The sequence below is a fragment of the Mesocricetus auratus genome, unplaced genomic scaffold (genome assembly GCF_017639785.1).
Source record: "Mesocricetus auratus isolate SY011 unplaced genomic scaffold, BCM_Maur_2.0 Super-Scaffold_100025, whole genome shotgun sequence".
NCBI classification, from domain to species: Eukaryota; Metazoa; Chordata; class Mammalia; order Rodentia; family Cricetidae; genus Mesocricetus; species Mesocricetus auratus.
This window is the reverse complement of record NW_024429206.1, coordinates 9,371,307-9,396,847: the sequence shown is the minus strand read 5'-3', so window position 1 is coordinate 9,396,847 and position 25,541 is coordinate 9,371,307. Positions and strand designations below refer to the sequence as shown.

The following is a 25,541-nucleotide window of genomic DNA, read 5'->3' as shown; positions in this document are numbered from 1 at the left end:
TCCAGCATGTGTTTAGAGCTCATAGGCTGTGTAGCCAATGTTCTCACTGGTGTACATATACGTTGGCCACCCTCGCTGTTTGGGCTGCCTCAGGGAATGCTACCTGCAACTCGAGGAGATCCTTGTACAGTGTGTCTTTAGGATATGCATCACTGTGTAAGGTGGTCATTGCTAAATCACATTCTAAGGCAGAGCCATTGCGACAGCTGAGCAAGTAAAGATACTTGCTATACAAGCCTGATGACTCAGGTTCCATCCCTGGAAGGAGAAGAGCCAACTCCACAAAATTATCCTCCGACCTCCACCCATGTACCTACCATGGCATGTGTCCCATGCACATATGCATAGTAATATAATAAAATTAGGGGAAAAAATGAAAATTTTACATTACAGTTTCTGTTGTCATTAGCTGCATGAAAGTGCCTGCTGATGTTTGGGAGCCAGACAGGAAGAGAGTCTTTCGTTAACTCTTGGATGATGGCCGTGTTTTATCACTGCAGGTTTTTAGCATCCTGATTGCCGGCCAAGTCCTCAGTCTTAAAGCTGGTTTATAGAACTCTCCCCTTTTGGATGGGAATACGGGGAGATTCACGGGTTTTCTTTGGCTTTAGGTTCCTTATGGTTTGCTGCTCTCAACCCCCCTGGCAGTCAGGGTCTTCCTGGGAACAAACACCTGAGCCAAGGGCTCTTTCTCCCAATGAAGGCACTCCCTTTCCTACACAGCAGTGGTGTTGAGTTGGAGAGGCAGGCTCTACACATGAGCTTCCCAGCCCTGTCCCCTATGACCCCTTGAGTGTGACCTCAAGCAAGTTGCCTAGACCTCCTTCTGCCTCTTTCTCTTAAACATTTTTTTTTGTTGTTTTGTTCTTTTTTTTGTTTTTCGAGACAGGGTTTCTCTGTGGCTTTGGAGGCTGTCCTGGAACTCACTCTGTAGACCAGGCTGGTCTCGAACTCACAAAGATCCACCTGCCTCTGCCTCCCGAGTGCTGGGATTAAAGGCGTGCGCCACCAACGCCCGGCTTAAACATTTTTTAGATTAATTTATTTTATATTTTATGTGTGTGAGTCATTTATCTCCATGTATTTCTATGCACCGCATGCATGCTGTATGCCCTTAGAGGTCAGAAAGGGCTTTGGAGCTCCTGGAACTGGAGTTACACACAGGTGATTTGGAGTTGTCATTGGAGCTGGGAACTGAACCTGGGTCCTCTGCAAGAGCAGCCAGTGCTCTTAGCTGCTGAGTATCTGTTCCCCCAGCCCCTGCCTGTTTCCTCTTTTGATAAGCTTGGGCTCTGCTGAGAGTGTACTTGGTTCATGTCAGAGCCGCTGTCAGCCCCATATATTTGAGCTGTGCAGTCAAATACAATTCATAGGTGCCACTGTTTGGGGCAGTGTGGTGCTAAAAAATTGAAGCATCTTGGCTTCTACTTACACATATAAGGAGACCCGTCAGTGGCACCAAAGACCTCTCTGGAAGGCAGCAGTTTGTGCTGGGTCAGCCCCTCCCTCATTCCTAGCTGGGAGGCCCACGGGGAGGACACTGGAGTGACTTCCCAGGAAGGGCAAGGAGGCAGCACCGGCGTCTTCTCTCGTTTCCTTCTCCACTCTGGAAAGGCTCTGGTTCCCGGAGGAAGGACTTGACTACTTAGTTTGTCTGTTTTGCCTTCAGTTTTGTTACCTTGTTTGTTTTTAATGTTCTCAGTGAAGTCAGATGATGGCGATATTAACACTCGTTGCTAGAAGTCTTGGTATTTTTAACGGTTCTCTCTCTTTAGGTACCTAGGGCTTTACTTTGCTAATAAGTATGGGCTCTGTCACTGAGCCTCACTCTCAGCTTTGCTCCTCTTTTATGCTCAAAGGTTTTGCTCCTTAACTAACAGAGATGCATTAACTCCCTCTAGTCATAGAATTTCCAACCCAGTGAAAGCATTGATTGTAACAACCAGCTGATTAAGATGTTAATTTAAAGATGCCCTGCTCTACAAATTGCTCATTAGTTTTTGATGCTCTTTTTTGTTTGCTTGTTTTGTTTCGTTTTTTTGTTTTTTCTGAGACAGGGTTTCTCTGTGTCTTTGGAGGCTGTCCTGAAACAACTAGCTCTTGTAGACCAGGCTGGTCTCTAACTCAGAGATCCACCTGCCTCTGCCTCCCGAGTGCTGGGATTAAAGGCGTGCACCACAAACGCCCAGCCCTTGTTGCTCTTTTAAAGTGAGGCATGGAGGTGTGTTGACCACAAGAGTGTTGCTAAGCCCCTCAGTTCACAGTTTGACAGGAGCAGTCAGTCAGTCATGCAAATGTTCTGTGAGTGCCTCACTAATCCACAGATGCCCATTCCTTAGCATGGAGATGTTTCTCCAACACGAATGCCACCCACCTGGGGAGGGAGACAAGGACCAAGTGACCTGTCGGCCCTGTGCTTTAGTTTCACGGAGCATCTCCTCATCTTCACTGTGTCTTCTTCCTCGGAACTACTGGGTGTTAACCACAGTTGCCTGGTACATGTCGGTTAAGCCATGCCATGGAGGTTCAGTGACTGTTTGCTTGTGAGCACTGTGATTTGATCATGTGCATTCAGTTTGGCAATGCAAGCCACTGTGCCATTTATTAGGGTGCTGTGAGCTACCTAGCAGCACGTCTGCCTGGAGTGGTGCATACATGGGAGGGGGGGGTTGGCACTTGTGTCTGTGCCTCTGGCCTCTATAGCTGAGACTCATATGAGATGGGATTTAGTTGGGGCCGTAACTCTCTGTAGTCTGTAGGCGCATCCAAGGGTGCTGTTTCTGTCACTGGACAGTGTCCTTGTACCATATGCTGACCACTCTGGTGTTTTATTGGCACCACAGCTGCATGAACATTGAGTAATAGTGTTTCAGTGTCCGTCCTCTTTCAATTCAGCAAGCCAGCCAGCCTGTCATATGGTCGTCATGGATACTCACCATGTCAGTGTCTCTGGCATATCTCTACACTGGGCCGTCAAGTGACTGAACTCTGTTAATGAGCCATTTACAAAGATTAGCTTCCTGAGCTTGGGAGCAGGACTGTCCTCTGAGGTCCATGCTGGAAGGCCTGAGAGAGCCAGTGCTCTGCACAGCTGGACTCCCGTGGGACTTTATTCCCAGACTTGATTTGGTGGTCAGGCCAAATAAAGTCAAAGAAAAATGTCTAATTTATATTTTAGCCTTTGCTTCAGAAGTCAGATCTTTAACATTTTTATGTGGAAGGGTATATATTGTGGATTATGAATGTGCAGTGCCTGCAGAGGCCAGAAGGGGGCAGTGGACCTCTGGAACTGGTGTTACAGATGGTTAAGAACCACCATGTGGGTGCTGGGAACTGAACCCATTCCTTGGCAAGAGCAGCCAGTGCTCTGAACCTCTGAGCCACTGCTCCAGCCTCCTGCCCATCATTTGGTTGACCATTTCTTGTGTATCCTTCTGAGATGGGCCATGTGCTTCCAAGCAAAGCACCATCCCTCCCTCTTTAAAGTGTGGATGAATCTGGATGTGGTGGTACACACTTTTAGTCCTAAGCACTCTGGATACAGAGGCAGGCAGATCTGAGTTCAGGCCCAGCATGATCAGGGAGTGCAGACTAGTCAGGGCTCCATAGAGGGACCCTGTCTCAGGAAAACAAGCATAATGGTAGAACTCTATGTTACTGTTTTGCATCTTGTTTTTGCCTGCAGGGATTTGCAGGTAATTTTGTAAGACACCTCGTAGAGCTCTCTGGTATTATGCTGTCAGTTTTTGGAACTTTCTGGCATAGCAGCTGATTGGTGGCCTCACCCATGCAGCCTGCCACTCTTGAGAGTGTGGCCTGTATCAGCGCTTGTAGGTGCGTTCCTCCTTTAGGACTTGCTGGGTCACAGCAGTGTGCTCCTTCATGACAGTGACAGTGCTGCTCTGTACTGAGGGTGTCCTTGAGGGCTACCAGCATCGCACTCCAGAGTTCCTGGGTGTCCTTCCTCTGCGGCTGCTAGGGAAGTGTGGAGCTTTGACTGACTTTGATGTTCGGTTTAAACTTTGCGTCTGTCTACTTGGGAGGTGACTGCTGGGCTCCATGGCTTCACTAGCATCATGTGACAGGGCTAATAGCCCTCCTGGGCCAGTGTCATGGTAGAAAGAGTAGTGACATACAGTGTTGTGTGCCTCCCCACTGCTTGTTGGGTACTCCATTGAGGGTCTACGATTCTGCTGGATAGTTTTCTTCTTTGTCAATGAAGAATGGCCACATGACTTGGGTTAGGTGAGTGGGTGCTGAGTAGCCAAGGCTTGTGTGTTCTCTATAAGGACTGTGCTCTTTGCTGCTGGCAGGAATGAGCTTTTCCACAATAAGAGAGAATGCTCAGAGGTCTTTCAACTTGCAGTACAAATGTATTCTGAATTCTTGATGTCTGTTCTTGGGTTTTCAGACTTCAGTGGTAAATTTTCTACAGGTAGCCATTACTGAGTAGCAGGTGACCATAGAAGAAACAAAAGAAAAGTGTCTTGAACACATCACTTCATACTGCAGTGAAGAGTCAACGCAGCTCTTCCCATGCTCCTGGTGTGCTCAAGCAGCCTTCTCGATTTTGTTTTGTCTTTTCTTTGTGTGTGTGTGTGTGTGTGTGTGTGTGTGTGTGTGTGTGTGTGTGTGTGTGTGTGTATGGTGTGTGTGTGTATGTGTGTGTGTGTGTGTGTGTGTGTGTGTGTGTGTGTGTGTGTGTGAGACAGTTCTGAATCCATCAGCAGGGCTTTGCTTTCTGTGGCCATTTATAATAGCATGCGTGCCTCCTTTATTAATCCCTTTGCTGCCTGAATTAGATGGTACTGGAGGCAGACCTGCCATGGGTGGAGCATCATGCTGCTGCTGAGTCTCAGGCCTCATAAAGGGAGCTGGAGCCCCACTTAGTGCTCTTAGCATCATTCTATGTATCTGGACATATTTCCCAATTTAGTTCTGAAGCACTTGGCATTTGATGGCAGATTGTATTAAGTGGCACACGGCATGCATTCTAATCAGGGCGAGGGGTGAAGTCATCGCAGGCTGGAATGTGCTGGGCAAGGAGGCTGGCTTGGGCTGCAGCAGCTTATATCATGCTAGAAAATAATTGCTCAAGTCTCTGAGCTAATGACTTCCCACATGCAGCCAGGAAGAGGCTTGGGATTAGTTGTCTGCACTGGCCACAAGGTGAGCTGTCTGTCTGGAGCCTCAGGGGTCAAAGTGTGGCTGCAGATGGGCCACACTCTGCCATGTCTCGCCAGAAGCAGAGAGCCAGCTTCTCTTTTGTTGAGGGTTCTGTTTCTGAGAACCTGAACTTGACACATCACATGCAGAACAAATAAGTAAAAATTTGAAAGTACATAAAATGTTTTCACATTCTACCAAAAACTTTGATCTTTTTTTTGTTTCCGTATTTGATTTTTTTTGTTGAGCAGTTGATGGCTAACTAACTCCTGGAGACTAGTTTTCTGGAAGGAAGAAGGTCCAGCATTGTTACATTCTGTCACATTAGAGAGCTGGCTGCGTGGGGCCGGCTGTTCAGGGTCTGATGGGTCCTCGAAAGAGATGAATCAAGCATGCTTCTCCCTTTGGGCTCTTGACCTGTGGCTCTGAATAGTGCCCAGAAATGCAAAAGTGCTTTCTTTGGAGGAGGTGGACACTCTGAACCAAGGAATTCCAGAGTACTGAGAGTCTCAAAGATGAATGGGTGGGAAATGAACATTCAAGGTTGTTTTGTGGGAATTTTAGTATTAAAATAATGCCAATAACTGCTCTTGTTGGTATTATTGATAATGAAAGATAATGACACTCTCCAACTTTCAGTGAGAACCTTGAAGTATTGCCATGGAGCCCCAGGGTTGCTTCAGACTGTCAGCCCCACTCAACTCAGGCCTCTGAAGCCTCAGAATAGAGCGTCCGTAATGCTGTGCAGTGTGAAGGGTTCTGTGAAAGACGCTTCTTGTTTCTTTGGGGGAGCTAAGTGTGGTTTAGGGTTCCTGGTTCCTAGAAGGGTGAAATGACATGGTACAAGGTTTATACAGGGAACAGTGACTTTCGCCAGGGGGCTTAAGCAGGGCTTTTGGAGTCAGGTAAACTTTAGGCAAGTTACTTGACTTGATTTTTCTGATTGAGAAATTGGGGTGATGTTTAGCATATGACTGGTGCTCCTGTGCCCTCTAGCATTGGAATGAAGCTGGAGTTGTGCAGGCTGGGACAACAGGCCTGTGGAGGGGAGCCTGGGGTGTCACCGGCTGGTTGGAGCCCCAGTGATCCCTGGGAGGTATGGGAGCCCAGCTCGGTTTCTTTTCCTGGGACTGCCCTTGAAAAAGGGAGGCCTGTGAGTAGCAGGGGCCATGTGGAGCTAACGTAATGAGCTAATCCAGTGCTGAGTCATTGTATAGCCTTGCTGGCAGGCTTGGACCACACCTCAGAGAGCTTCTGTCTGCGCACACACTCATAGTTTTGGATGCCACTGACGTTTGTAATATTAACTGATTTTTAAAGAAACCCATCAGTATTCTGAAGGCATTGAACAAATTTATAAAGCATTATATTGAAGTATACGATGTCCATTGCCCCTTCTTATTAGACTTTTGAATTAAGATTGGATTTTTATCTAGGGTCTGATTTTTCTATTGGGTTCCCTGATTGTATGTAGAATTCCTGTTCTGGTTCACCATCCCACACACATGGGAGGCTGTGAACTTGGACTTGACTGTTGCGATTATTTCCTCAGCACAGATGGGGATGGCTTTGATTTCTTTGTGCCAGATGAGTCTCGGGGTAAATATTGCCCAGACAGCAGCTACGTTTGTTAGTGTTAAAAATCAGCATGTTTTACAGCTAGTCAGGATCTGAGGGGGCCTGGCGGGACTGTTTGCCTCTTTCCAAGAGTGAAAACAGTAACTGTGGGCCGAGCTGTATGCTCCTGCTTAGTTCACACAGTTGAGACTGATGGGTTAGCAGGGAGAGGGTGGGAGAGCACGGACACACAGCACACACAGTTAAAGTAGGGGACTTGGGCTTTTCACCCAGCACCTAGAAGACTGTATTAACATAGCCTACATTTCTATCTTCTGTAGGCCCTGGGTTAGAGTGGGGTTAGCACTAACATCAATTACTGAGTTGCATAAGTACTTAAAGTGGGCACCAAGCTACTCCTCACAACATTCCCTCAGCAGTTAATTGCAGGATGGATTTCCTTGCAGCAAGGCAGAGGGAAATTCTAGCTCATCTCACTCTTGAGTGGTCACTTGCTAAATTAAAGGACTCAGGCAGAGTGATGGGGTTTGCAGAGTGTTAAAATGAGGCTGCCATGACCTGGTTTCCAGCCACCACTTCCCTCCAGTTCAAGGATAGTGCACACATGGGGGTCAGCTCACTGTACCTAAGCCCAGTTCCACATACAGGGTTCTTCGGGTCCCCGTCAGTGTCTAGGCTAGGGCACTGGACGAGCTCCTCCTGTTCCTAGCGTGGGCTGTGGGCTCCACTTCCCTGTTTACTGGGGTTGGAAACTCGTATGCCTTGTTCACAGGAGATTTTGAAATGCACACTGAAATGCCTCCAGAGCTAGGTCCTTGCACCCCCACTCCCAAGCGCTTGTAGTCCCTGGCATATTCACACATACACACCTGTACCTCCTACCCTTACCCATATTCCTGCACTCCATCACTCATACATACAGTCCTGCACGCTACGACACACACACACCTGTTCTCTCTGATGTGCATGCACATGTACACACATACACGCCTGTATCCCCCCCCCACATACCCACTCCCCAGTACATGCACATACACCAAGTGTATTTCCAGTTTTATCAGGAAAATGGCCAGCACCAAGCATGGTGGGTGAGGCCCTGCTGCCTGCCTGTAGCCTGCCTTTCAAAACTCTCAGAAGTCAGACTTAGCTTCCACCACACTTACACAATAAGTCCGTCTACACAGCCCAGAGGTGTTGCCCTCTTGAATATGGTGTTCCTTCCTGCTCAGGACTGGAAGATGCCGCCACTTCCCTCTCCCCATGTCCTTTCAGAAGAATAGTCCTCAGTGTCAGTCCTGCAGCTCCTCTCCTGATCTCAGCACACACGAGCTGGCAGCTCACATTCTACCCTGTTCCTGCACTATAGCCTACCCTAGAACAGTGGCCAGGAGACCAGGAGCAAGGGGTTGCAGCTCAGGGACCCGGAGTTCTTCAACAGATGGGAAGCAATACAGTTAAGTGGAGTGCAGAGGTCGGGGTCAGCACCCACAGGAGCAGAGCTGGTGATCAGTGTGTCCTCCCCAGGTAGGGCCGAGAGCCTGCAGTGTGTGGCGTTGCCATAGCTACTGTCGACACTGGTGCTGGGACTGCACTTCAGGTGCCCTTGGGAAGAAGTTTACAGATCAGGAGCTTTGAAGGCCAACCCCCAGGCTTGAAACCGACTTCCAGAACTCCCAAGCTAGGCAAGGAATGTGCTCTCTGTCCGCTCCATTTCTTTGTAGGAAGAGTGAGGAAAGTGGTGGCCCCACCTTACAGCATTGAGAAGGGCAGATGGAGCTGTGAGCACAGAGTCCTGCACACAGAACTGTGCTGGCTTGTGGGAACTGCCATTCTTAGCGAGGATCAGGGAAAGGCACTCCAGTGTGGAAGCCAGCTTCCCTGCTGTTCCCTGCACAACGTGGGGCAATCTATTTCAAATGGCTTTCAACTCAGTTTCCTGATGGCTATTACAGGTGTTGGTGTCTCTTTTGGGTGTATTCAGAAGGACTTTTGGGAGAGGCGGGTGCCACACTGCTCTGCAGGCCCTCAGGGATAGCCTCGCCGACCCTGCGGTGAGCAGAGGTCGCTATAGATTGGGGATGGACACAGCCAGTAAAGGCACCCTGTGTGTGGACTGTGCAGCCACACAAAAGGCTCTGGCTCTTCTGTTGGTCCAGCCCCTTGAGCAGCCGTTTGTCCCCACAGCCTAGTCTAGGGGCCTTCAGCTTGTCTACTCTCTGAACCTCTGTGTGGTCTAATTTAGAGCTGAAACAGAAGTTGGGCTGCTCAGAAGAAAGGATGGTTAGGTAAATGGCTGAGTTTCCTAGACAATGTCATCATCAGTCTGTAGGCCATACAGCCCCAATCACCAGCCCTTCACCTGTTGCCCTCCCACTTAAGACACTGTTGCCTTTTACTTTAAGAATTGGTGTCCTGGTGTGTAGCGTTGGTTTCTCTCTCTAAGGTGCATGCGCTGACCCTATCCCGCATGCCCATGCTGAGCATGTGCTTGACACCTATGGAGTGTTAGAAACTGTGCCGCTGTCTGTGATGAGGCACACCAGGCAGGGGTGAGTCATCAGGCACTGACGGCAAGCGTTCACTTTGTATTGTTTTCACTGAGCTCATGGTGGTCACATCTTCCCCTTCCCTGTGGTGATGGTTATGGATGGAAATCTCTGAAGCAGCGGGAGCTGCATCTGCTCGGGGCTCTAAGGAAACCTGTTGTTCTGCTCTGCCCTGGGCGTGTGTCAGGAGAGACATGGGGACCAGCATCCTGGACACCACAGGGACACACTCCCTCTGGTTCCTTTCAGGCTTAGGTCACAGTAGGTGTTGGTTTGGCCTCGGTCTGGTCCTTTGTAGACATCTGCCCACATCACAAAGCCCCAAGCCTGGCAAGCCTATGTGATTGGCACTGCCTTCCCAGGAAGAGCCCAGTCCTGGAACGGCCAGGGTTGCAGGTGCATTGGCACGTGGTAGGGAGTGTGTGTGGGCCTTGCCTGCCCAGTGCCTGGCGACGCTCAGCAACACCGTCCCATCCCTGAAATATCTTGGCCTTTGGGTTTGTCACTCCAATTAAAACTTAAACACAAAAGCAGCCAGGCTTCTTCCCTTTGTGTGAGTGAGCGCAGACAGTGCCAGAGCATGTCATGGAAACTGGGGGGGGGGGGGGGGGCTGTTTCAGGGAGCTGTGCTCATGGTGGGGGAGCCATGTCTTCAAGTGCTGTGTCTTGGTGGGGTGCTGCTCAGGGCACCTGAGAGCAGGTCTCTGTTTGCCAACAGTGAAGTCACCTCTGAGGCAGTGGTGAAAGTCATTCTCCACATGGTCACAGACACAGCCGCGCCAGGCTTCACGTGATGACTTATCTCTGGCAAGGACTTAAAATCGTCTCTCTGGCTGCTTGTCAAAAATTACATCATATCAGAGTAAACTGCTTTTAAATCAGACATCCATTATTCATGTATATTAACTGCTTTTTTATTTTTTATTGGCTGTTTTGTGTGTGATTTACTCTTTTCCCCAGCCTCCTTGCCCTCCCCAATTGTCCATCTTTCTTATCTTTTTTTTTTAATCTTAGCTCACCTGTGAATTCCCAGGTTGTTCACTTAGCTGTGTGTGTGAAGCAGTGTGCACACTTACTGTGTGTATGAAGTAATCTACATACCTTGCTGTGTGTGAAGCAGCTTACATACTTTGCTGTGTGTGAATCAGCGTGCACACCTTGCTGTATAATGAAATGTCTCGCTTGTCTTTACCAGGATGTATAATGTAGCCTTTCCCTGCCTGTCTTCTGTATTTATGAAAATGAGCACCTGTGGTCTTGTGCTTACAGAGTTGCACCTAGGGAGCTGCAGCACTGCCCAGGGCAGCCAACCTGTTGTGTGGACAGCAGACTAACCACCCTGTCTCTTCTAAGACAGTGCTGCTCTTGGCCGTGGGTAGACAACGCATGACGCTTACATGCTTCATCTCCCTCATCTGGTGCACCTTCAGCCTGCAGTACGCCAGACACTGCTCCGGATTCCAGAGTCGTTGTCCTGAACTCAGCCCGTGTGGCTGGCATCTGGTGGCTATGGGACATTTCCCTCACTTCTGGCATTTGACTGGAATAGTGGCTAGAGTTTGTTCTGTTACTTACTACCCACAGCCGTGCTGACACTGGCTGTGTAACAGTGTTTGTTAATGTTTCTACATTGTTACTTGAGTTGCTATTCCTCCCAACCTCTCAGACCTTTCTCTGGAGCAATTTCTTGTTTATTTGCTTTGTTAGTGAAGCCTGGGGCTGTGTTTCTAACGGAAATGTCTTCATTTTTCCATCCCTCTTGAAGGCCAGTGTGATGGCCAGATTGTCATGGTTCTAGGTTGATAGGCATTCGCTTAGTCCCTTGAAGACACTGCTGGTTTTGACATCCATTGGCACTGGTGAGACAAAACTGCTCACCCCTCCCTTCTTTGCTGTTGGAAGGTCAGGTCCTCCAGTTCTGAGCCAGCCTGGGAACCCAGCACAGCCAGTATCAGAAACAACAGAACCATAGTACAAGGTCCTAGCCTGTGGCCTCCCTCTAGCATCTCCATTTGGATTTATTTTCATTTTTCCTGTTGGAAAGTTCTGTGCTGTCTTTCAGCCATAGAAAACACTCGGGCTGTACCTGTGGGAAGCGTCTCTGTTTGCTCGGTGGAGCTCAGGTTAGATGTGTGTTGGACCAGCATGCTGAGCCCCACTCCCTCCCATCTGCGTCTCTGCATTGTGTTCTGAGATGTTCAAAACCAGCTTCCTGCTCCCTGGATCACCCTCAATGTTAGCCCATCTGTCTCCTGTGATTTCTAGAGACTCTGGGTTCAGTGTCTCAAAGGCACTCAGTTTGCTCTCTGTCTCACAGGTAGGCAACTGTCTGCACCCTGACTCTGTCCTTTACCTGGAACTGCCAAGCCTTGTTAGCCATCCCTGCTTCTCTCTGTCAAAGCTGTAGGATTCGTCGTTTATTGTGAGCGAGTATATGGCTGCTGTTGATGTGTAGGTACCTCAGGGGGCTGCTGGCTCTGGGTGGTGGGTTGTACTGTCAGGCTGAGCTGAGCTGCCCCTTCACCCCATGGCTCAGGGTTATACAGAGATCTCAGCTGTGATGGCCTCTGTGCTGCCAGATGCTGGGTTCCCACCTGGCATTGTCAGCTGTCCCCAGAGCATCCCCTGGCCAGGCTCCCTCCTTCCTTTCTGGTCTCAGTGCTCCCATCACTTTGGGCTCTCATGAATTGTACTGCTTCCTTGAGGGAACAGAATGTGAGTGCAAAGGGCTGTTTGCTAACAGACTTGACTTGCACTTTGAGAAGCTATCTGCCAGGCTTCCTGGTCTGCCAGCTTGTCAGACCCCATGGGGCTGGGGCAAGATGAAGCATCATCTCCTGTGGGGCCTCAAGATCACCCAGGAGTGGAGGAAAGAGTTAAAGAGTAAAGGAAAAGACCCAAACTGGAATGAATGTTAGGTTTACTGGGTTCCCAGTCCCAGCCAGTTATCACCAAACTCAGATGCACACACCTGGCCAGATGCAGGCCCACATAACTACCATGGCATCTGGTCCCGAGTCGAGGATGCACTCCTCACTGTATGAAGGGGCTTCTAATAAAGCTGCGCCTGACCTTCCAGACAGCTGTCTTGAGGCTGTTTCCCCTCTGTGTTTGAGAGCTGCAAGCCGATGACACAGTTCAGGGTGACACTTGGGAACACCAGATGAGCACATTGACAATGAACACCTCCTGCTCTGCTGAGAGGGGAGAAGCCTTGTGCTGAGGGTGGTGGAGAGAGCAGAGATACGAGTGGGTGCAGGTGGAGAGCGTGAGGCTGGCTCGCTCTGGTCAGAACTAGCTCCTGACCATGACTTTCTCCCAGAGAGCAAAGTGTATATAGTAGTGATGTAGTAGAGCCAGCTGTGTCTGCAGTCTCCAAGACTTTGGGCCAGGCCTCTCTCTGAGTCTTTGGAATTCACTCCATCCCTGTTCTGCACACCCCTTGTTTAAAGGGAAGCAGGAAACACTCTTGGATTCCAAAGGTTCTAGAAGTGTGGTTGTGGGAAGAGGCCTCTGTCCACTGGTGACCACATTGCCGAGGCGGCTAGGGTTCTGAGGGGGTGAGCCAGCCACTTTCCACAGTTATGGTAAACTTAAACTCAAAGTTGCTTTCCTCATTCATCAGAACATGACCACAGCTCCTGCCAGCAAAGCTCCTTGAAGACATCTCTGTCTGTTGGTGGCTCATGCTCACAGATGGGTGATGTCAGTCCTGGGTTTAGGAAGAACTTGCTGTACTGAATCCTGGTTTCAAAGGGTGGAAGAGGGGGTGGCAGGCTTTGAACTAACCCCACCCCCTGTGAGAGTAGAAGCTGTCTTCTGGCCTTTCTGTCAGGCTTTAGCTGGGAAGCTGCAGTCTCTAGACACCCGGCACAGACACAGTTGCAGGAGAAAGATTCAGGCCTCCTGCCTAGGGTGATGCCAATGCTTTCCAGACACTGAACCTGTGGCCATGGCCTTCTTGACTGAATGGCCAGTACAACAGCCACCCTCCTGCTTGAGAGACCAGCTGCTAGGACGTAGCAATACGATGGCTCTGTGGTCCCAGAAGAGGCAGATCCCATGTGTGGAAGAGTAGGATGACTGGGCCAGCAGCAGCTGGCACAGACGTGGCTCTTTCAGCTTGGCCACCACACTCCAGTCCTGCTGCACAGAGGAGGAGCGGAAAATATTTGTCACCGGCTGTTGAATGTTTTATCAAAAACCAAATAGAAACAACTTACTTATTAGTATGGAATTAGGTATACACAGACATTCTCCATTCAAAAAAACCAAAGCTACCTGCAGTGGAGAAGCAGCTGTGAAACACCACCCTCACCCAGAAATGACTCAAATGTAGGGATCAAGAGAGACAGACCCTCACACACAGGATCCACTTATTTATTTCCAGACTGTTCTGGGGAGTGGGGATGGTTCCTGGAGATGGGTCGCAGTGGGCCACCACATTTTTCTGTTATATAATTTATTCTTATAGCTTACTATAAAGTAGACTTGAGGGCAGTCAGAGTAGTTGAAACTAGGATTCGAAGGCTATGCTTTATCAGAAACAACTTCAGCTCTTGGAGGGGTAAATAACAGAAATCAAAAACTTGCTGCCTGGTCCCTATGAACGGGATGCTCTCATTCACTTGGGGTCTTGTAGGTCTCCCCAGAAGACAGAATGGAGACACTAGAACCTGACCTCACAGTGCATGTCCTGCAGATTTCTTCAGGATACACAGGAGTCCACAGGGCAGGCTTGACTCTAGAGACAATTCCTAGGAACACAGCGGATGGCAGCGCACACTTGTGCCATGATTGCTACTAACGCTGCTGAACCTGCATTTGCTGCGTGGCCGCTCTATCGACTCACTGGCCGCATTAGTGCAGAGCATCTGCTCCTAGATTGCAGCCGGGGGGAGTTTCCCCTTCTCTCCAGCATCTCTGAACACCTCTGAGAACAACTCAAGTGGTCGTGGGTTAAGACTCGCCCAACCAGGGCAATAAAGAGAAAAATTAGTCTAATGCATGGTCTTAACAAGAGGGAGTGTGAGCATGAATAATTGATATCACTAGTCTGTGGCAATCAGATAAAATGAAGTCCCATTTGCTCAACCTTATTAAAAGAGAGAGTGTGTAGGAGGGAGGGAGCCATGGTAAAGGTCGTTAAGGGACTTGTAGCGTGGAAGACCTGCCTTCGAGATGGTAATGTGTTTTCCAATCTCTGTGGTCTTTAACTAAACGCAATTGTAAAGGTTCTCTTTGGATAGTTCTGATCCACTGAATTATTGAACGTTTTAGAAATACTTGACTGCTGACTTAGATGTCTTTATGATGAGTTTGCAGAGTCTTTTTGGCGGGGATTATCTCTCTGTATCACTCAAAGATGATTCATCCACTTGTCAAAAAAGAACTAGAAAAAAGTGGAGGCTGCTGCTGACCTGTGTGAGCCTCGGTGCTTGCACTTTTACCTCTGCCTGCTCCTGTAGGCCCGCCTTCCTGCTTTGTACACTGGTGACTTTAAAGGCAAAAAGGTCAGACAGGCAAAATCCAGCATTCGGGCGGCAGAAGCCAGCCTGTCTACAAAGTGATTTCCAGGACAGGCTCCAAAGCTACACAGGGAAACCCTGTCTCAAAAAACAAACAAACAACAACAACAACAAAAAAAAAAAACCAAGGTTGCTTTTAAAAAGAAACTAATAGCTCTTTTAGAATTGTCTTACGCTAGTTGCACTTGTGGCATCTCTGTGCATGCAGAGCAGGGCACCTGGAGTGTCTGACTGACGACACTGCTTAGTGCAAGACACACACCATCTCTCCTTCAGGAGCCGCCTATGACAATGTCCAGATCATTGGCTGAAGATGAATTTGATCAGGTCCACCTTAGAAACAGCACCATTTTACTTACCTTTAAAACTTTCCGTCACGAGTTGGTAATGGCACGTCTTTAATCCTAGCATGGGGAAGACAGAGGTAGGGAGATCTCTGTGAGTGTGAGGCTAGCCTAGTCTACAGAGTGAGTTCCAGGACAGCCAGAGGTACATAGCCAGGCCCCCAACTTTCTGTACGGAACTCATCTTAACTGCATCTTGGCTTGTGCATTAGGCATTAAGATTTTGTGACCTCTGCTGTCTTTCTTTCCTGTGTTAGCAGTAGTTAACTACTGTGACCACAGGGTTAGACTCCCACAGATTCTTGAAGACTCATGTATTAGAAATGTGTGCTGCCCTGAGATTGACAGTTCCCACAGTGGAGATGACTTAACTTGTTAGGAATTTCTCAGGTCTGACATAAGAATCTGCACTCAGAAGTGCTAAGTGTCTAAGTTAACCAGGAGAGAACATGGTTTCCATGGGAATGCTAGAGTCACTCTGCAAACCCAGGTCCTTGCTGAACTCAGCATGCTCACCACACGCTCAGCAGAAGTCAGCAGAGGTGCAGTGAGGAGGCCTGTGCCCTGCCAAGTTGGGACTAGGACTGTGTACTGTTGACTAAATGCCTCCAGTTGAGCTAACAGTTCCTTCATTAAAAACCTGACTCTCAAGCCGGGCGGTGGTGGCGCACGCCTTTAATCCCAGCACTCGGGAGGCAGAGGCAGGCGGATCTCTGTGAATTCGAGGCCGGGCTGGACCTATAGCCTCCGAAACAATACAGAGAAACCCTGTCTCGTAAAAACCAAAAAAAAAAAAAAAAAAAACCAAAAAACAAAAACAAAAAAATCCCTGACTCTCGAGGCTTCCGTGTGATCCATCCTTTATTCCCCTTTGCTAGCGAAACAGCACAGACACCTTCCAGGAGGATTGCACTGTCTGGAGCCCACAGGTGTCTCCTCAGTGGCTTTCATGACCAGAACTGAAGGGAGAGTGGGGCAGGAGGCGCTGTTGGACTGTGTCAGTGTAGTGTCTGGTGCAGCTTCCCTTGGCCCTTGTAAGCTCTTTAGTTAACCCCACATCAGAAGCCAGTGACCTGTACCCTTCATTCCTGTGAAACAAACGGAAAACTATTACTGTACTAGGGTTCAGTTCAGCTGTGGGGAAAGCAGGCTGCCTGACCCATCCACCGTTCCTGCGTCTTCGCCTCATGCTTCAGCCGAGGAACTCTTGGTTTCCCTCTCTTGGTCTTTTGTCACTTGGGTAGCAGTGTCCCTCTAACTTCAGTGGCCTGGGAGTGTCCAAGCCATTTGAGTAGCAGAGCATCTTCTGGGGGGACAGTGAAATGCTCACTCCTCAATGGTGGACAGTGGAAAGCATATGATGTCCCCCTGATGCATGGGACTGACACCCTGTCCTCTCTTTCCCTCTCAGATCCTGGTGTATAGCTTGGAAGCAGAGCGCTGCCTCTCGAAGCTCGGCAATGCACTTGGTGACTTTACCTGTGTCAACCTCCGGGACAGCCCTCCCAACCTCATGGTCAGCGGTAACATGGACAGGAGGTAGGTCTGGGCTGATGTGACCAAAATCTGTGGCCCTGAGCTACAAGGGCCTCATGTTTCAGCCTTGCCTGCAGCCCCCACGCCCGCCCCATCCTTTGGACTTGGAGGGAAGTTTTGCATTAGGTAATAGTTGGACCTGCTATGCCTCCGCTTTGCTTCTGAAGCACACAGGATGGTTGGTTCTCTTTTCAGGCAGTTGGTGGATGGTCCGGCGAGACCACTTGGAATATCTTTTGTCCCCCCTGCTGCAGAATTTGTTTGGCACTGAAAAGCTCGCTTTCTAATATTAAAAACAATAACCTAAGGGACGGCTGTGTTCAGCACAATAGGGCCGCCTGCCAAGTGATGCCAAGAGTGTATTTCAGAGCACTGTGTGTCCCTCTGGTGACAGGAAAGAGACTTGATGGGAACAGACTCTAGTTTCTATTTAGCTGATTAGTGGCCTTCTCTTTAACACATTGGCTGAGGGAGTCGGTTTTGCTGGTACAGGGGCCAGTGCCAGCCTTCAGCACTGCAGGATTAAAGTGTTTGAAAAGACCCTTCTAGTCCAAATTTTAGGTTTTTTCCCCTTTGTCTTGTCTTCTCCTTTGCTTTCTCTCTGCTTTTTGGCTAGTTACCTGCTGTGTCTGATCCAGTGCCCCAGAGAGAGGTAGACTGGCCGAGGGCCAGGGCTGCTGGCACACCTCCCCTGGGCCCAGCCCCAGGCTGCAGGTGCGGGGCTGCTCAGCTCTGGGTTTCTTGGTGCCAAATCCCAGAGCTATGTCCCAGCAGAGTAGCAGCTTGCAGAAATCACTGTTGGATCATATAGCGTTTCCATCCTGAACCTCACCCACTAGCCCTACCCCCACATAGAGCAAAAAAGAGCCGGAGCATGCTTTGTGGGAAGAAGGCACTCAGTCGGTGTCTCACGGGCTCCTCAGATGACTCAGAATGTGGGGCTTGCAAACGGAGCTCGGAGTTCAGCCTGGGGGCTGGAGAGGTGGCTCAGTCAGTAAACAACTGCTGGGCAAACAGGTCGTGAATTTGGATCCCAGAACCAATTCAAAAAAACAAGGCACACCTTTAATCTCAGAACTTGGGAAGCAGAGGCAGGGGGATCTCTGTGAGTTCGAGCCAACCTTTTTACATAGTGAAGTTCAGGCCAGCAAAAGCTACATAGGGAGTGAGATGCTGTCTATAAACAACAACAACCATAAAAGGCATGGTCACACTCCTCTGTCCTCAGAGTGCAATGGCCAGCAAGTCAGAGAGCTCCAGGTTTAGCCTGTCTCAAAAGATAAGGTAGAGGACAACTGAGGACAGCTGGCATTGACTCTGACTCCCACATGCCCTTGCACACAGTTGCAAACATGCATACACTGCACACGTACATGCCCTTGCTCACAGTGTGTACATATGTACACTGCACACGCACATGTCCTTGCACACACATGCCAACAAACCACTCCCTGGGAGCTAAGCTCCATTATTTTTGAGTGGAGCAAATGTCAGGGGACTTCGAATCCAGGCCTGAGCAGTGGACTCTACCCAGACTATGTGTACAATGTGAGCTTCTTGGTACTAGCAGGAACCCAGAGCTCTGTTCTAGACCAGAGGAGCCCCTCATATGTGAAGACTCCAGAAAGCTCCAGAATGTCACCGCCACTCTTAGCTGTCCTCCAGGACACATAAGTATTTCAGTAAAGCTGACCTGTTCCTCTGGAGTGTACCCTACCCAACTCATCACACGTCATAACTAAATGAGGGGCCATGTGCCCTGCTCAGAAGGCCTGCTGGTCAGCGTGAAGCCCACATTTGAATTTGAGAAAGCTGTTTTATTAGAATGTAGCATAATTAAGTTTTTAAAATAAAGCAGGGAAGTCCCAGGGTTCTCAGCACAGTATCAGTCACTAGGTAACAGACAGGAACAGGACCCCTCACTGTTAGAGCCCTACCTCCTCACCCCCCCCCCTTCCCCGCTTAGAATAAACCCAAGCTGCAGGCCAGGGCTTGTGTCTGCAGTGAGGGCTTACAAAGCCAAGACTCCCTGCCTCATCTAAGAGTCCAGACCCCTCGATCTTTCCTTTGTCCAGGTAAGTTCTATGGAAGACACATTTTAAAGCCCCTATGGATAAGTTTTCTTGTATATGCAGGCCATCTCCTGCTAGGATAGCTGTACCCAGTGGATACACTGTCCCCAAACCTAAGTCATTAGGCTGCTCTTTTCTCCTTAGGAGACAGAGTTTTTAAGCTCATTCAGTTCCAGGAAAGTGGTTCTGTGGGAGCCCCTGTGAGTAGAGGGAAGCTTGTAGCTGGTGGCCCAGGGCTGTGTTCAGTGAGGTCCCTCCCTGTATGCCTCAACAATGAAACTCAGGCTCTGCCCCCAAAGAGCCAGGCCCACAGTCAGTACTGGGTGAGACAGCAACTGTCAGGTTGCTAAGGCACATTCCTTGACCAACAACTCTTAGTCACCCCGCCCCCAGATAGAGCTTATTTTTTAGTATGTGTGTGTGCACGTATGTGCACATCCATATTTGTGTGTATATACATCCATGTGTGGGTGTGTGTACGCTACAACACATGTGTGACCAAGGACAAACATTGTCTTCAGCCCTTGTTTCCTCCACATTGGCTATGCATTCAGATTATCTGTCCCTACCTGTCATTTTACCATAGGATAGCTGGATTGCAGACATATGGTGCTGTGTCTAGCTTTACCTGGGTCTTGGGGGCCCAAACTTAGGTCCTTATTTGTCTGCCAAGCATTTTATCCACAAAGCCCTCTCCCCAGTACAAGTTCATTTTAGAACCAATTCCTGAAGGTAGGGTTCACGTGCCATGTGACACACCAACTTAAACTCACAGTTGATTTCAGGACAGTACCCCAGATAGAAATGCTGCACCATGAGCAGTCAATGTTTGTAAAAGTGGTGACCTATTATGACTTTTCCTAGTCTAATGTTTTCAAGGTAAGCCCATGTGGTAACTTGCATTCAAACATCACTCATTCCATCACTTGACAGACAACATTCTGCCCTCCTTGTTCGGCTTGTGGGCATCTGGATGGGTGGTTTAATTAGTTAAATCTCTTAATAGCTTTGACCATTATCATAATTCCTGTGTAGTTTTTTTGAGTAGCATCAATTCTCTTGGATGCAGACACCTAGGAATTGAGTTGCTGGCTTCAGTGGTAATTTCCATAGTTGTCTTCTCTGGTGGCTGCTCTTCCTGCCTGCCCTGGCCCTAGGGAATCTTCCAGTTTCTCCATGTCTACAGTTCATGTGCTGTCCTCAGTCTGTGTGGCAGTCAACCTGGTTTGTGAGGCGTCTCCATAACCCATCCCTGTGCTATGGTCCTTCTGCACATCCTCCTGGAGACTTGACCATCCAAACCATGGTTTTGAGTAGGGTGCAGGTTGAGACATGGTTTCACTGTGTAGTGAACTGGCAGGCATTTACGTGTAGAACTTAGGGCAGTCCCGTGTCTGCTGCTGGGTTCTGGGATTACAGGCATGAGCTACCACACTCAGACTCAAATCCTATTTTTTAATTGAGGTTTATTGTTGAGAGAGAAAGAGAGAGAGAATCTTAGGGCTGGGCAGTGGTGGTGCACACCTTTAACCTCAGTACTTGGAAGGCAGAAGCAGGTGGATCTCTGCGTTTGAGACCAGCCTGGTCTATAGAGTGAATTTCAGGACAGCCAGAGCAACACAGAGAAACTCTGTCTTGGAAAAAAAATTCTTAAAAAGAACAGGACAAAATGTACAGCATAGGCATATGAACTGTTTGTGATATTTTTTAAAGTTATTGTGTACGTGTGAATGATGATGGGGTTACACATGCCACAGCGTGCATTTGGGTGTCCAAGGACAACTGTGGAGTGGGTTCTCTCCATCCACCTTTACCAACTTGAGACTCGGGTCACCAGGCTTGCTGCGAGCATTCACCTGCTGAGCCAGCTTGCTGCTTCTCACTCAGTCTCAGAATGGAAACTACTAGAAAAAGTGTCCATACTTCTGGCTTTATTGCTTTGGCCATCACTGCTGCCCCAGGCTGGCTTCTTTGTGTGCTGCAGAGCTGAGGGCTTAGAATATTCCTTGAGGAATCAGGTGCTAAAAGCTCTGAGAGTCACCCCAAGGGGTTGGTGCTTATATTTCATGTAGAAACCTCATAGCGCAGTGATGTCGCTTGGCACAGAGCATGCTAAGCTCAGCCCAGCTGAACAAAGCTGGATATGTCGTCCATCTGAAAATATAAGTGTTTGCAATTGCTATTAAGATGAACATTCTCAGAAGGCCGGCTTTGGTGCTGTGTGGGTGAGGCATGGATTCTACATACTCACGTGCAGCCTTCCTCCTCAGCTCAGGTACAGCGAGGTCAGACCCAAGTGTGCACTAACCTTTTAGAAATGCCAGTTTTCCCAATTTAGTCATAACTTTAAAAAGCTTGTGTGTCAGTGATTTCTGTACATTTACCTTTATTTTTTGGATCTAACTGTAGCCAAGGTTGGGTTCTTCCTGAAGAACAGCCAACCCACAATCTGAACGCTGCCAGCTTTGCCACCACAGTCTGCCTTGTTATCATACAGGACTGTTGAGTCCAAACCAATAGGAAACACGCCCCAAGGTGTGACCCCCCCCCAATTAAAGAGTCCTCTCACTTCCTTCCTGCCCAGCACATAGAAAGTTGTGGTGCGCTCGTGTGTGGTGCCTGCTGCCAGGGCGCGTGCAGGGTGCGAACATTACGCTCACTCCATCTGCAAGTGCTATAATGAGTTATTCAGAGCGCTTCACACAGGACCAACCAGAGCGTGCCTCCCTCTCCGTTCCAGCGCGTTTTCCTGCCCATCAGATGGATGCTCCTCTGCTGGAGTCTTTGGAAGGCTCTGGTGTCTTTTGTTTTAATTGGCGGGCTAAAGCTGCCTCCTATGGTGCGGTTTTCATTAGTGAAGGCTGCAGAGAGGGAGTGTTGGGGCTGTCCTCCAAGCCCATCCATGAATATTAAACATAAGACAATTATAGCTTTCAGACCAATTATTTTTCTTTCAGCAGGCAAAGTTGGTGATACTCACTAAATGAGGGTCTGCAGTTTCTACCATTGGCCCCTTCTTGTCCCTGGAATCATTCAGCCTGGCACGTCTTTGCCCATTTGCTGGGCTACCTGTTTCCCAGTATGGAGTGGCTCTGCCAGGGCATGCTGCACTTGGGGTTGGTACCGCACGCTGTCAGATGCTCTGGGCTGATACCTGCTTCCTAATGTGAATTTGATGGCTTGGGTGGACAGGACACTGCAGTATGTGCAATTCTGAGACAAGAAGCCAGATGTCTCCTTAAGATGTCAGAAAATTGCCCATCCTTCTCCATGGGCTAGTTGGTTTCCCTAGTGAACGTGAGCTGCTCTCTGGTGTTTGTCTTCATTTGGTGCCATCGTGCCGCTGTTTAAACACAGTAGAGAAACAGACGGCAAGCTTTGAGCTACTGGACCACACGTGTTTACCCGTGTGTCCTTAGCAGCCACACTGTAAACGGAGGGGCTCTTGATAGACCTGACTAGCCTGCATGCACTCCACTCCCATCTGTTTCAAGTGCCCATGCTAGGCTCCAGCCTGAGGCTCCTTCCTGGATGCCCAACAGCCTTGGGTCTCTTGGCCTACAGAGGCCTGAAGACAGGTAGCTGTGTGCCCTTAGAAGGCTCCCTCTCTGGAGACTGGGAATGCCTGGCATTGGTAGCCATTGGCCTGCACTGCCATCTCGACGTGTGGCCTTGATTCTGCATCCCAAGACTGTGATTCTCTGTCTGGTTTGTTGGTTTGTTGATGGTGCTCATGTGTTTTTACAACCCCATGGTTTTCTTGTACCCCAGGCTGATCTTGAACTTGCTTTGTCGTAGCCTTGTAGTGATCTCTTGGTCCTTCTGCCTTTATCTCCCTGGTGCTAGGATTTCAGACTGTACCACAATGCCCAACTTCTGTTGTCCCACATTATACCTACTTAACGCTAGCTAAGAAACAGGTGAGCCGTCTGAAACAGATCGGGTGTGTACATTTGCGCACACCAGGGTGGAGCTGATACCCTCTGAGGCCTGAGTTTTAAACAGCATAGTCATGTCTGGAATAAAGCAAAAACCTCTCTTGAGCCTCTGGCTACAACCCCACCTCTCCTCCCAAGTTGCTGCTGTTAGCATTTCATTTCTGAACTGTGCTTCTGGGTAGCGTGCTCTGTACCTGAAAGCAAGGACAATAGAGCCTCTGTGCAACCCCATGACAGCTGCCTGTCCCCCCTGATCACACTTCAGGAAGACTGGCCCATGACCCCTTCACAAATGGTGCAAAGCCACGTCACGTGCTCGGATTTACACTCCTGAGGGCAGGTAGAGCTCTGAATGTCTGCCGCATGCTCCACTGTTGGTGTGTCCTGCGGTTGCCTGAAGTGATGCAGTGACTTAAGCCATCCCCATGCAGTCGTTCAGATTCACGGCATCTCTGCTACCTCTACTCTCCCTGTCTGTCTAACGTAACAGGCAATTCCTCCCCCAGCCTATGAAGACCTGCTCGTATGCTCCCACTTTTGAAATGACAGCTTCCCGTATGTAGTTTTTATTGTGACGAGTGTCCACTAGCACTAACCCCAGGGCATTACCAGCCCGCTTTTCTCCAGGATCTATCTTCCTTAGGTGTGATGTCCCTGCCCTCCACAGCTCTCGCTACTCATGCTATGCTCCTTCTTGCCTTCTCATGAAGCTCATGTTCAGGGTCTTGTAGATAAATGGGTGTTTTAAAGTGGGAGTCGAGGAATTCCATGGCCCCTGCTGCTGCAGTGTGGACTGAGGGCAGCAGCCTCACCCCTCCCACAGCTGCTCAGCTGAGTCTAAAAGTTCTTCACTTCTGCAGAGCAGTGGAGAGGCGGCTCCCCTGAGCCCAGCCGGGCAGTTAAAGGGTATTAGTGTTGTTTTCACCACATTAAGTGGTGTGTGGTGGGACGCTGCCCAAGCTGTCTGAAACCAAGGCCCTGACCCTGTTGTGAGCTGCGGATCTGTAGTCTGTGCACATGGTGAGCCAGTAAGAGCCTGAGTTATCCTTACTGTGACAAAAACAACTTGAGTTTATTTGGGGTTCAGGGTTTGAAAGTATGGTCCATCAAGGTGGAGAGCCATGGTGGCCCTAATGTGTCCATTCTCTGGAAACACCCCAGCAGGAGTCCCTTGTAAGCCATTCCAGCCTAGCCCTCACCCTCACACTGGGATACTCCAGCTTGGTCCCTGCGGAACTGTTTGTGTGTGCACCAGCCATGAGTCTCACAACCACACCAGGGTCCGTGGAGTGGAACAGGTTCTGTCTTCGCTGAAGAGACATGACAAAGGAGCAGCGTCCGGTTTTATTTCTCACAGTCAGCAGACTTGGGTGTGACGTGCTCAGCAGGCACTCCTTGAGTGAAGTTGTTCTCGCCTTTTCTCTCACCGTTAACTTGGAGGAACCAGTTATGAGGGGGCCTCTGCTATAGACTCCCATCAGCTGAAATACTTGTATAATCTTTTCAGGGTGCCTCGTGGGATTTATGTTTAAGAAACATTCCCCCCCTCCGCCCCATCTTTTCATTGTTTGAAGCAAGGTCTTGTACGTAGCACAGGCCAGCCTCAGCTGCGTGAGTAAACCCAGAAATTTCCTCAGGTTAGGCAAGACCAAGCTACATTCCAGGCATATATATATTTGACACAGTATCACTAAGCTGTTGAGGTTGGGCTGGAACTTACCGTCCTCCTACCTTAGCTTCGTGGGTAGCTGCTATTACATGTAACTCAGCTGAGTTGAGGACTGCTTGATGTGGGTGCTAGGAACCAAATGGGGATCTCTCAGGAGCAATCCATGCTTTAACTGTGGAATCATCTCTCCAGCCCCTTGACTGTGTTTCGTACAGTTAGTGATTTATACAAAATGTAGCTGTTGGGGCTGGAGAGGTAGCTAAGAGCACAGGCTATTCTTTCAGAAGATCCAGGTCCAGTTTCCAGCACCTACATGGCAACTGTGACTCCAGTTCCAGAGGATTTGGTGGCCTCCTCGGCCTTCTGCAGGCACTGCACACATGTATTACACACATACAATTTTGTAAAGTAGTTGTTGAGGTGGGCATATTAATGTGGATAAATTTCTGTTTCTCTTAGTGGCATTCCTGATCTTAATTGCATTGATCATTTTTAACAATGGGCAGGAGCAGTGCAATAGTGCCCGGCTGTTAGGAGGCATCCCGAGAGAGCAGGGGGCTTGCTTCGGCCCTCGTGGAGCTGGCTGCAGGTTTCCTTCTGTGTGCAGTGCTCAGCTAGTCTCCAGGGGCGTCCCATGGTCCTGTTGCTGCGGAGGCTCAAGGTTGTGTGCCTGATGCTAGCTGTGCCGACTGCCTCCCTCCCCGGCTTCTGCCCCTACATGTCTGGCCAGCCCTTGCTTGTGGCTCTTTATAACTTAGTCTATTGGGTTTTTCTGTTCTTTCCTAGAAAGTCATTTATTTGTCTAAATTTTCAGTTTTGGAGATTTAAAAAAAATGAATTCAGACAGAAAAGCTGGGGGGTTATAGAACCCAGAGAAGCAGAATCTTGAAATCCACAAAACACCCTGTGTTTAAAAAGGTAGTTAGGTCCCCATAGCTTTGATTTCCCCCAGGCAGGTTTACCAAACATATACTAAAACTTGCTCTTGAAATCCAACCTTTCCGGCACAGAACTGCAGTATCCATGTTCGTTCTCTGCATGAGTCAGGTTTGATCCGTGATTGTCCCATGTGCAATGGCTTCCAGATTCCCTGCCTAAAGGCTCAGTGTTCAGTGACCTTCGGGGGGGGGGGGGCAGGTTACTAAGTACTTGCCAGGAGTGCTG

The 25,541-nt window shown here is 49.1% G+C and overlaps 1 protein-coding gene across 1 annotated transcript in view; it reads left to right on the top strand.

Moving 5' to 3' along the window:
* The window catches only part of Fbxw8 (F-box and WD repeat domain containing 8), a 97,700-nt gene that overhangs the window by 67,771 nt on the left and 4,388 nt on the right, over positions 1-25,541 (top strand). Inside the window, exon 8 of the mRNA XM_005078994.4 lies at positions 16,574-16,701. Within this exon, the coding sequence (XP_005079051.1) occupies positions 16,574-16,701 (128 nt within the window). The remainder of the gene's footprint in view (positions 1-16,573; positions 16,702-25,541) is intronic.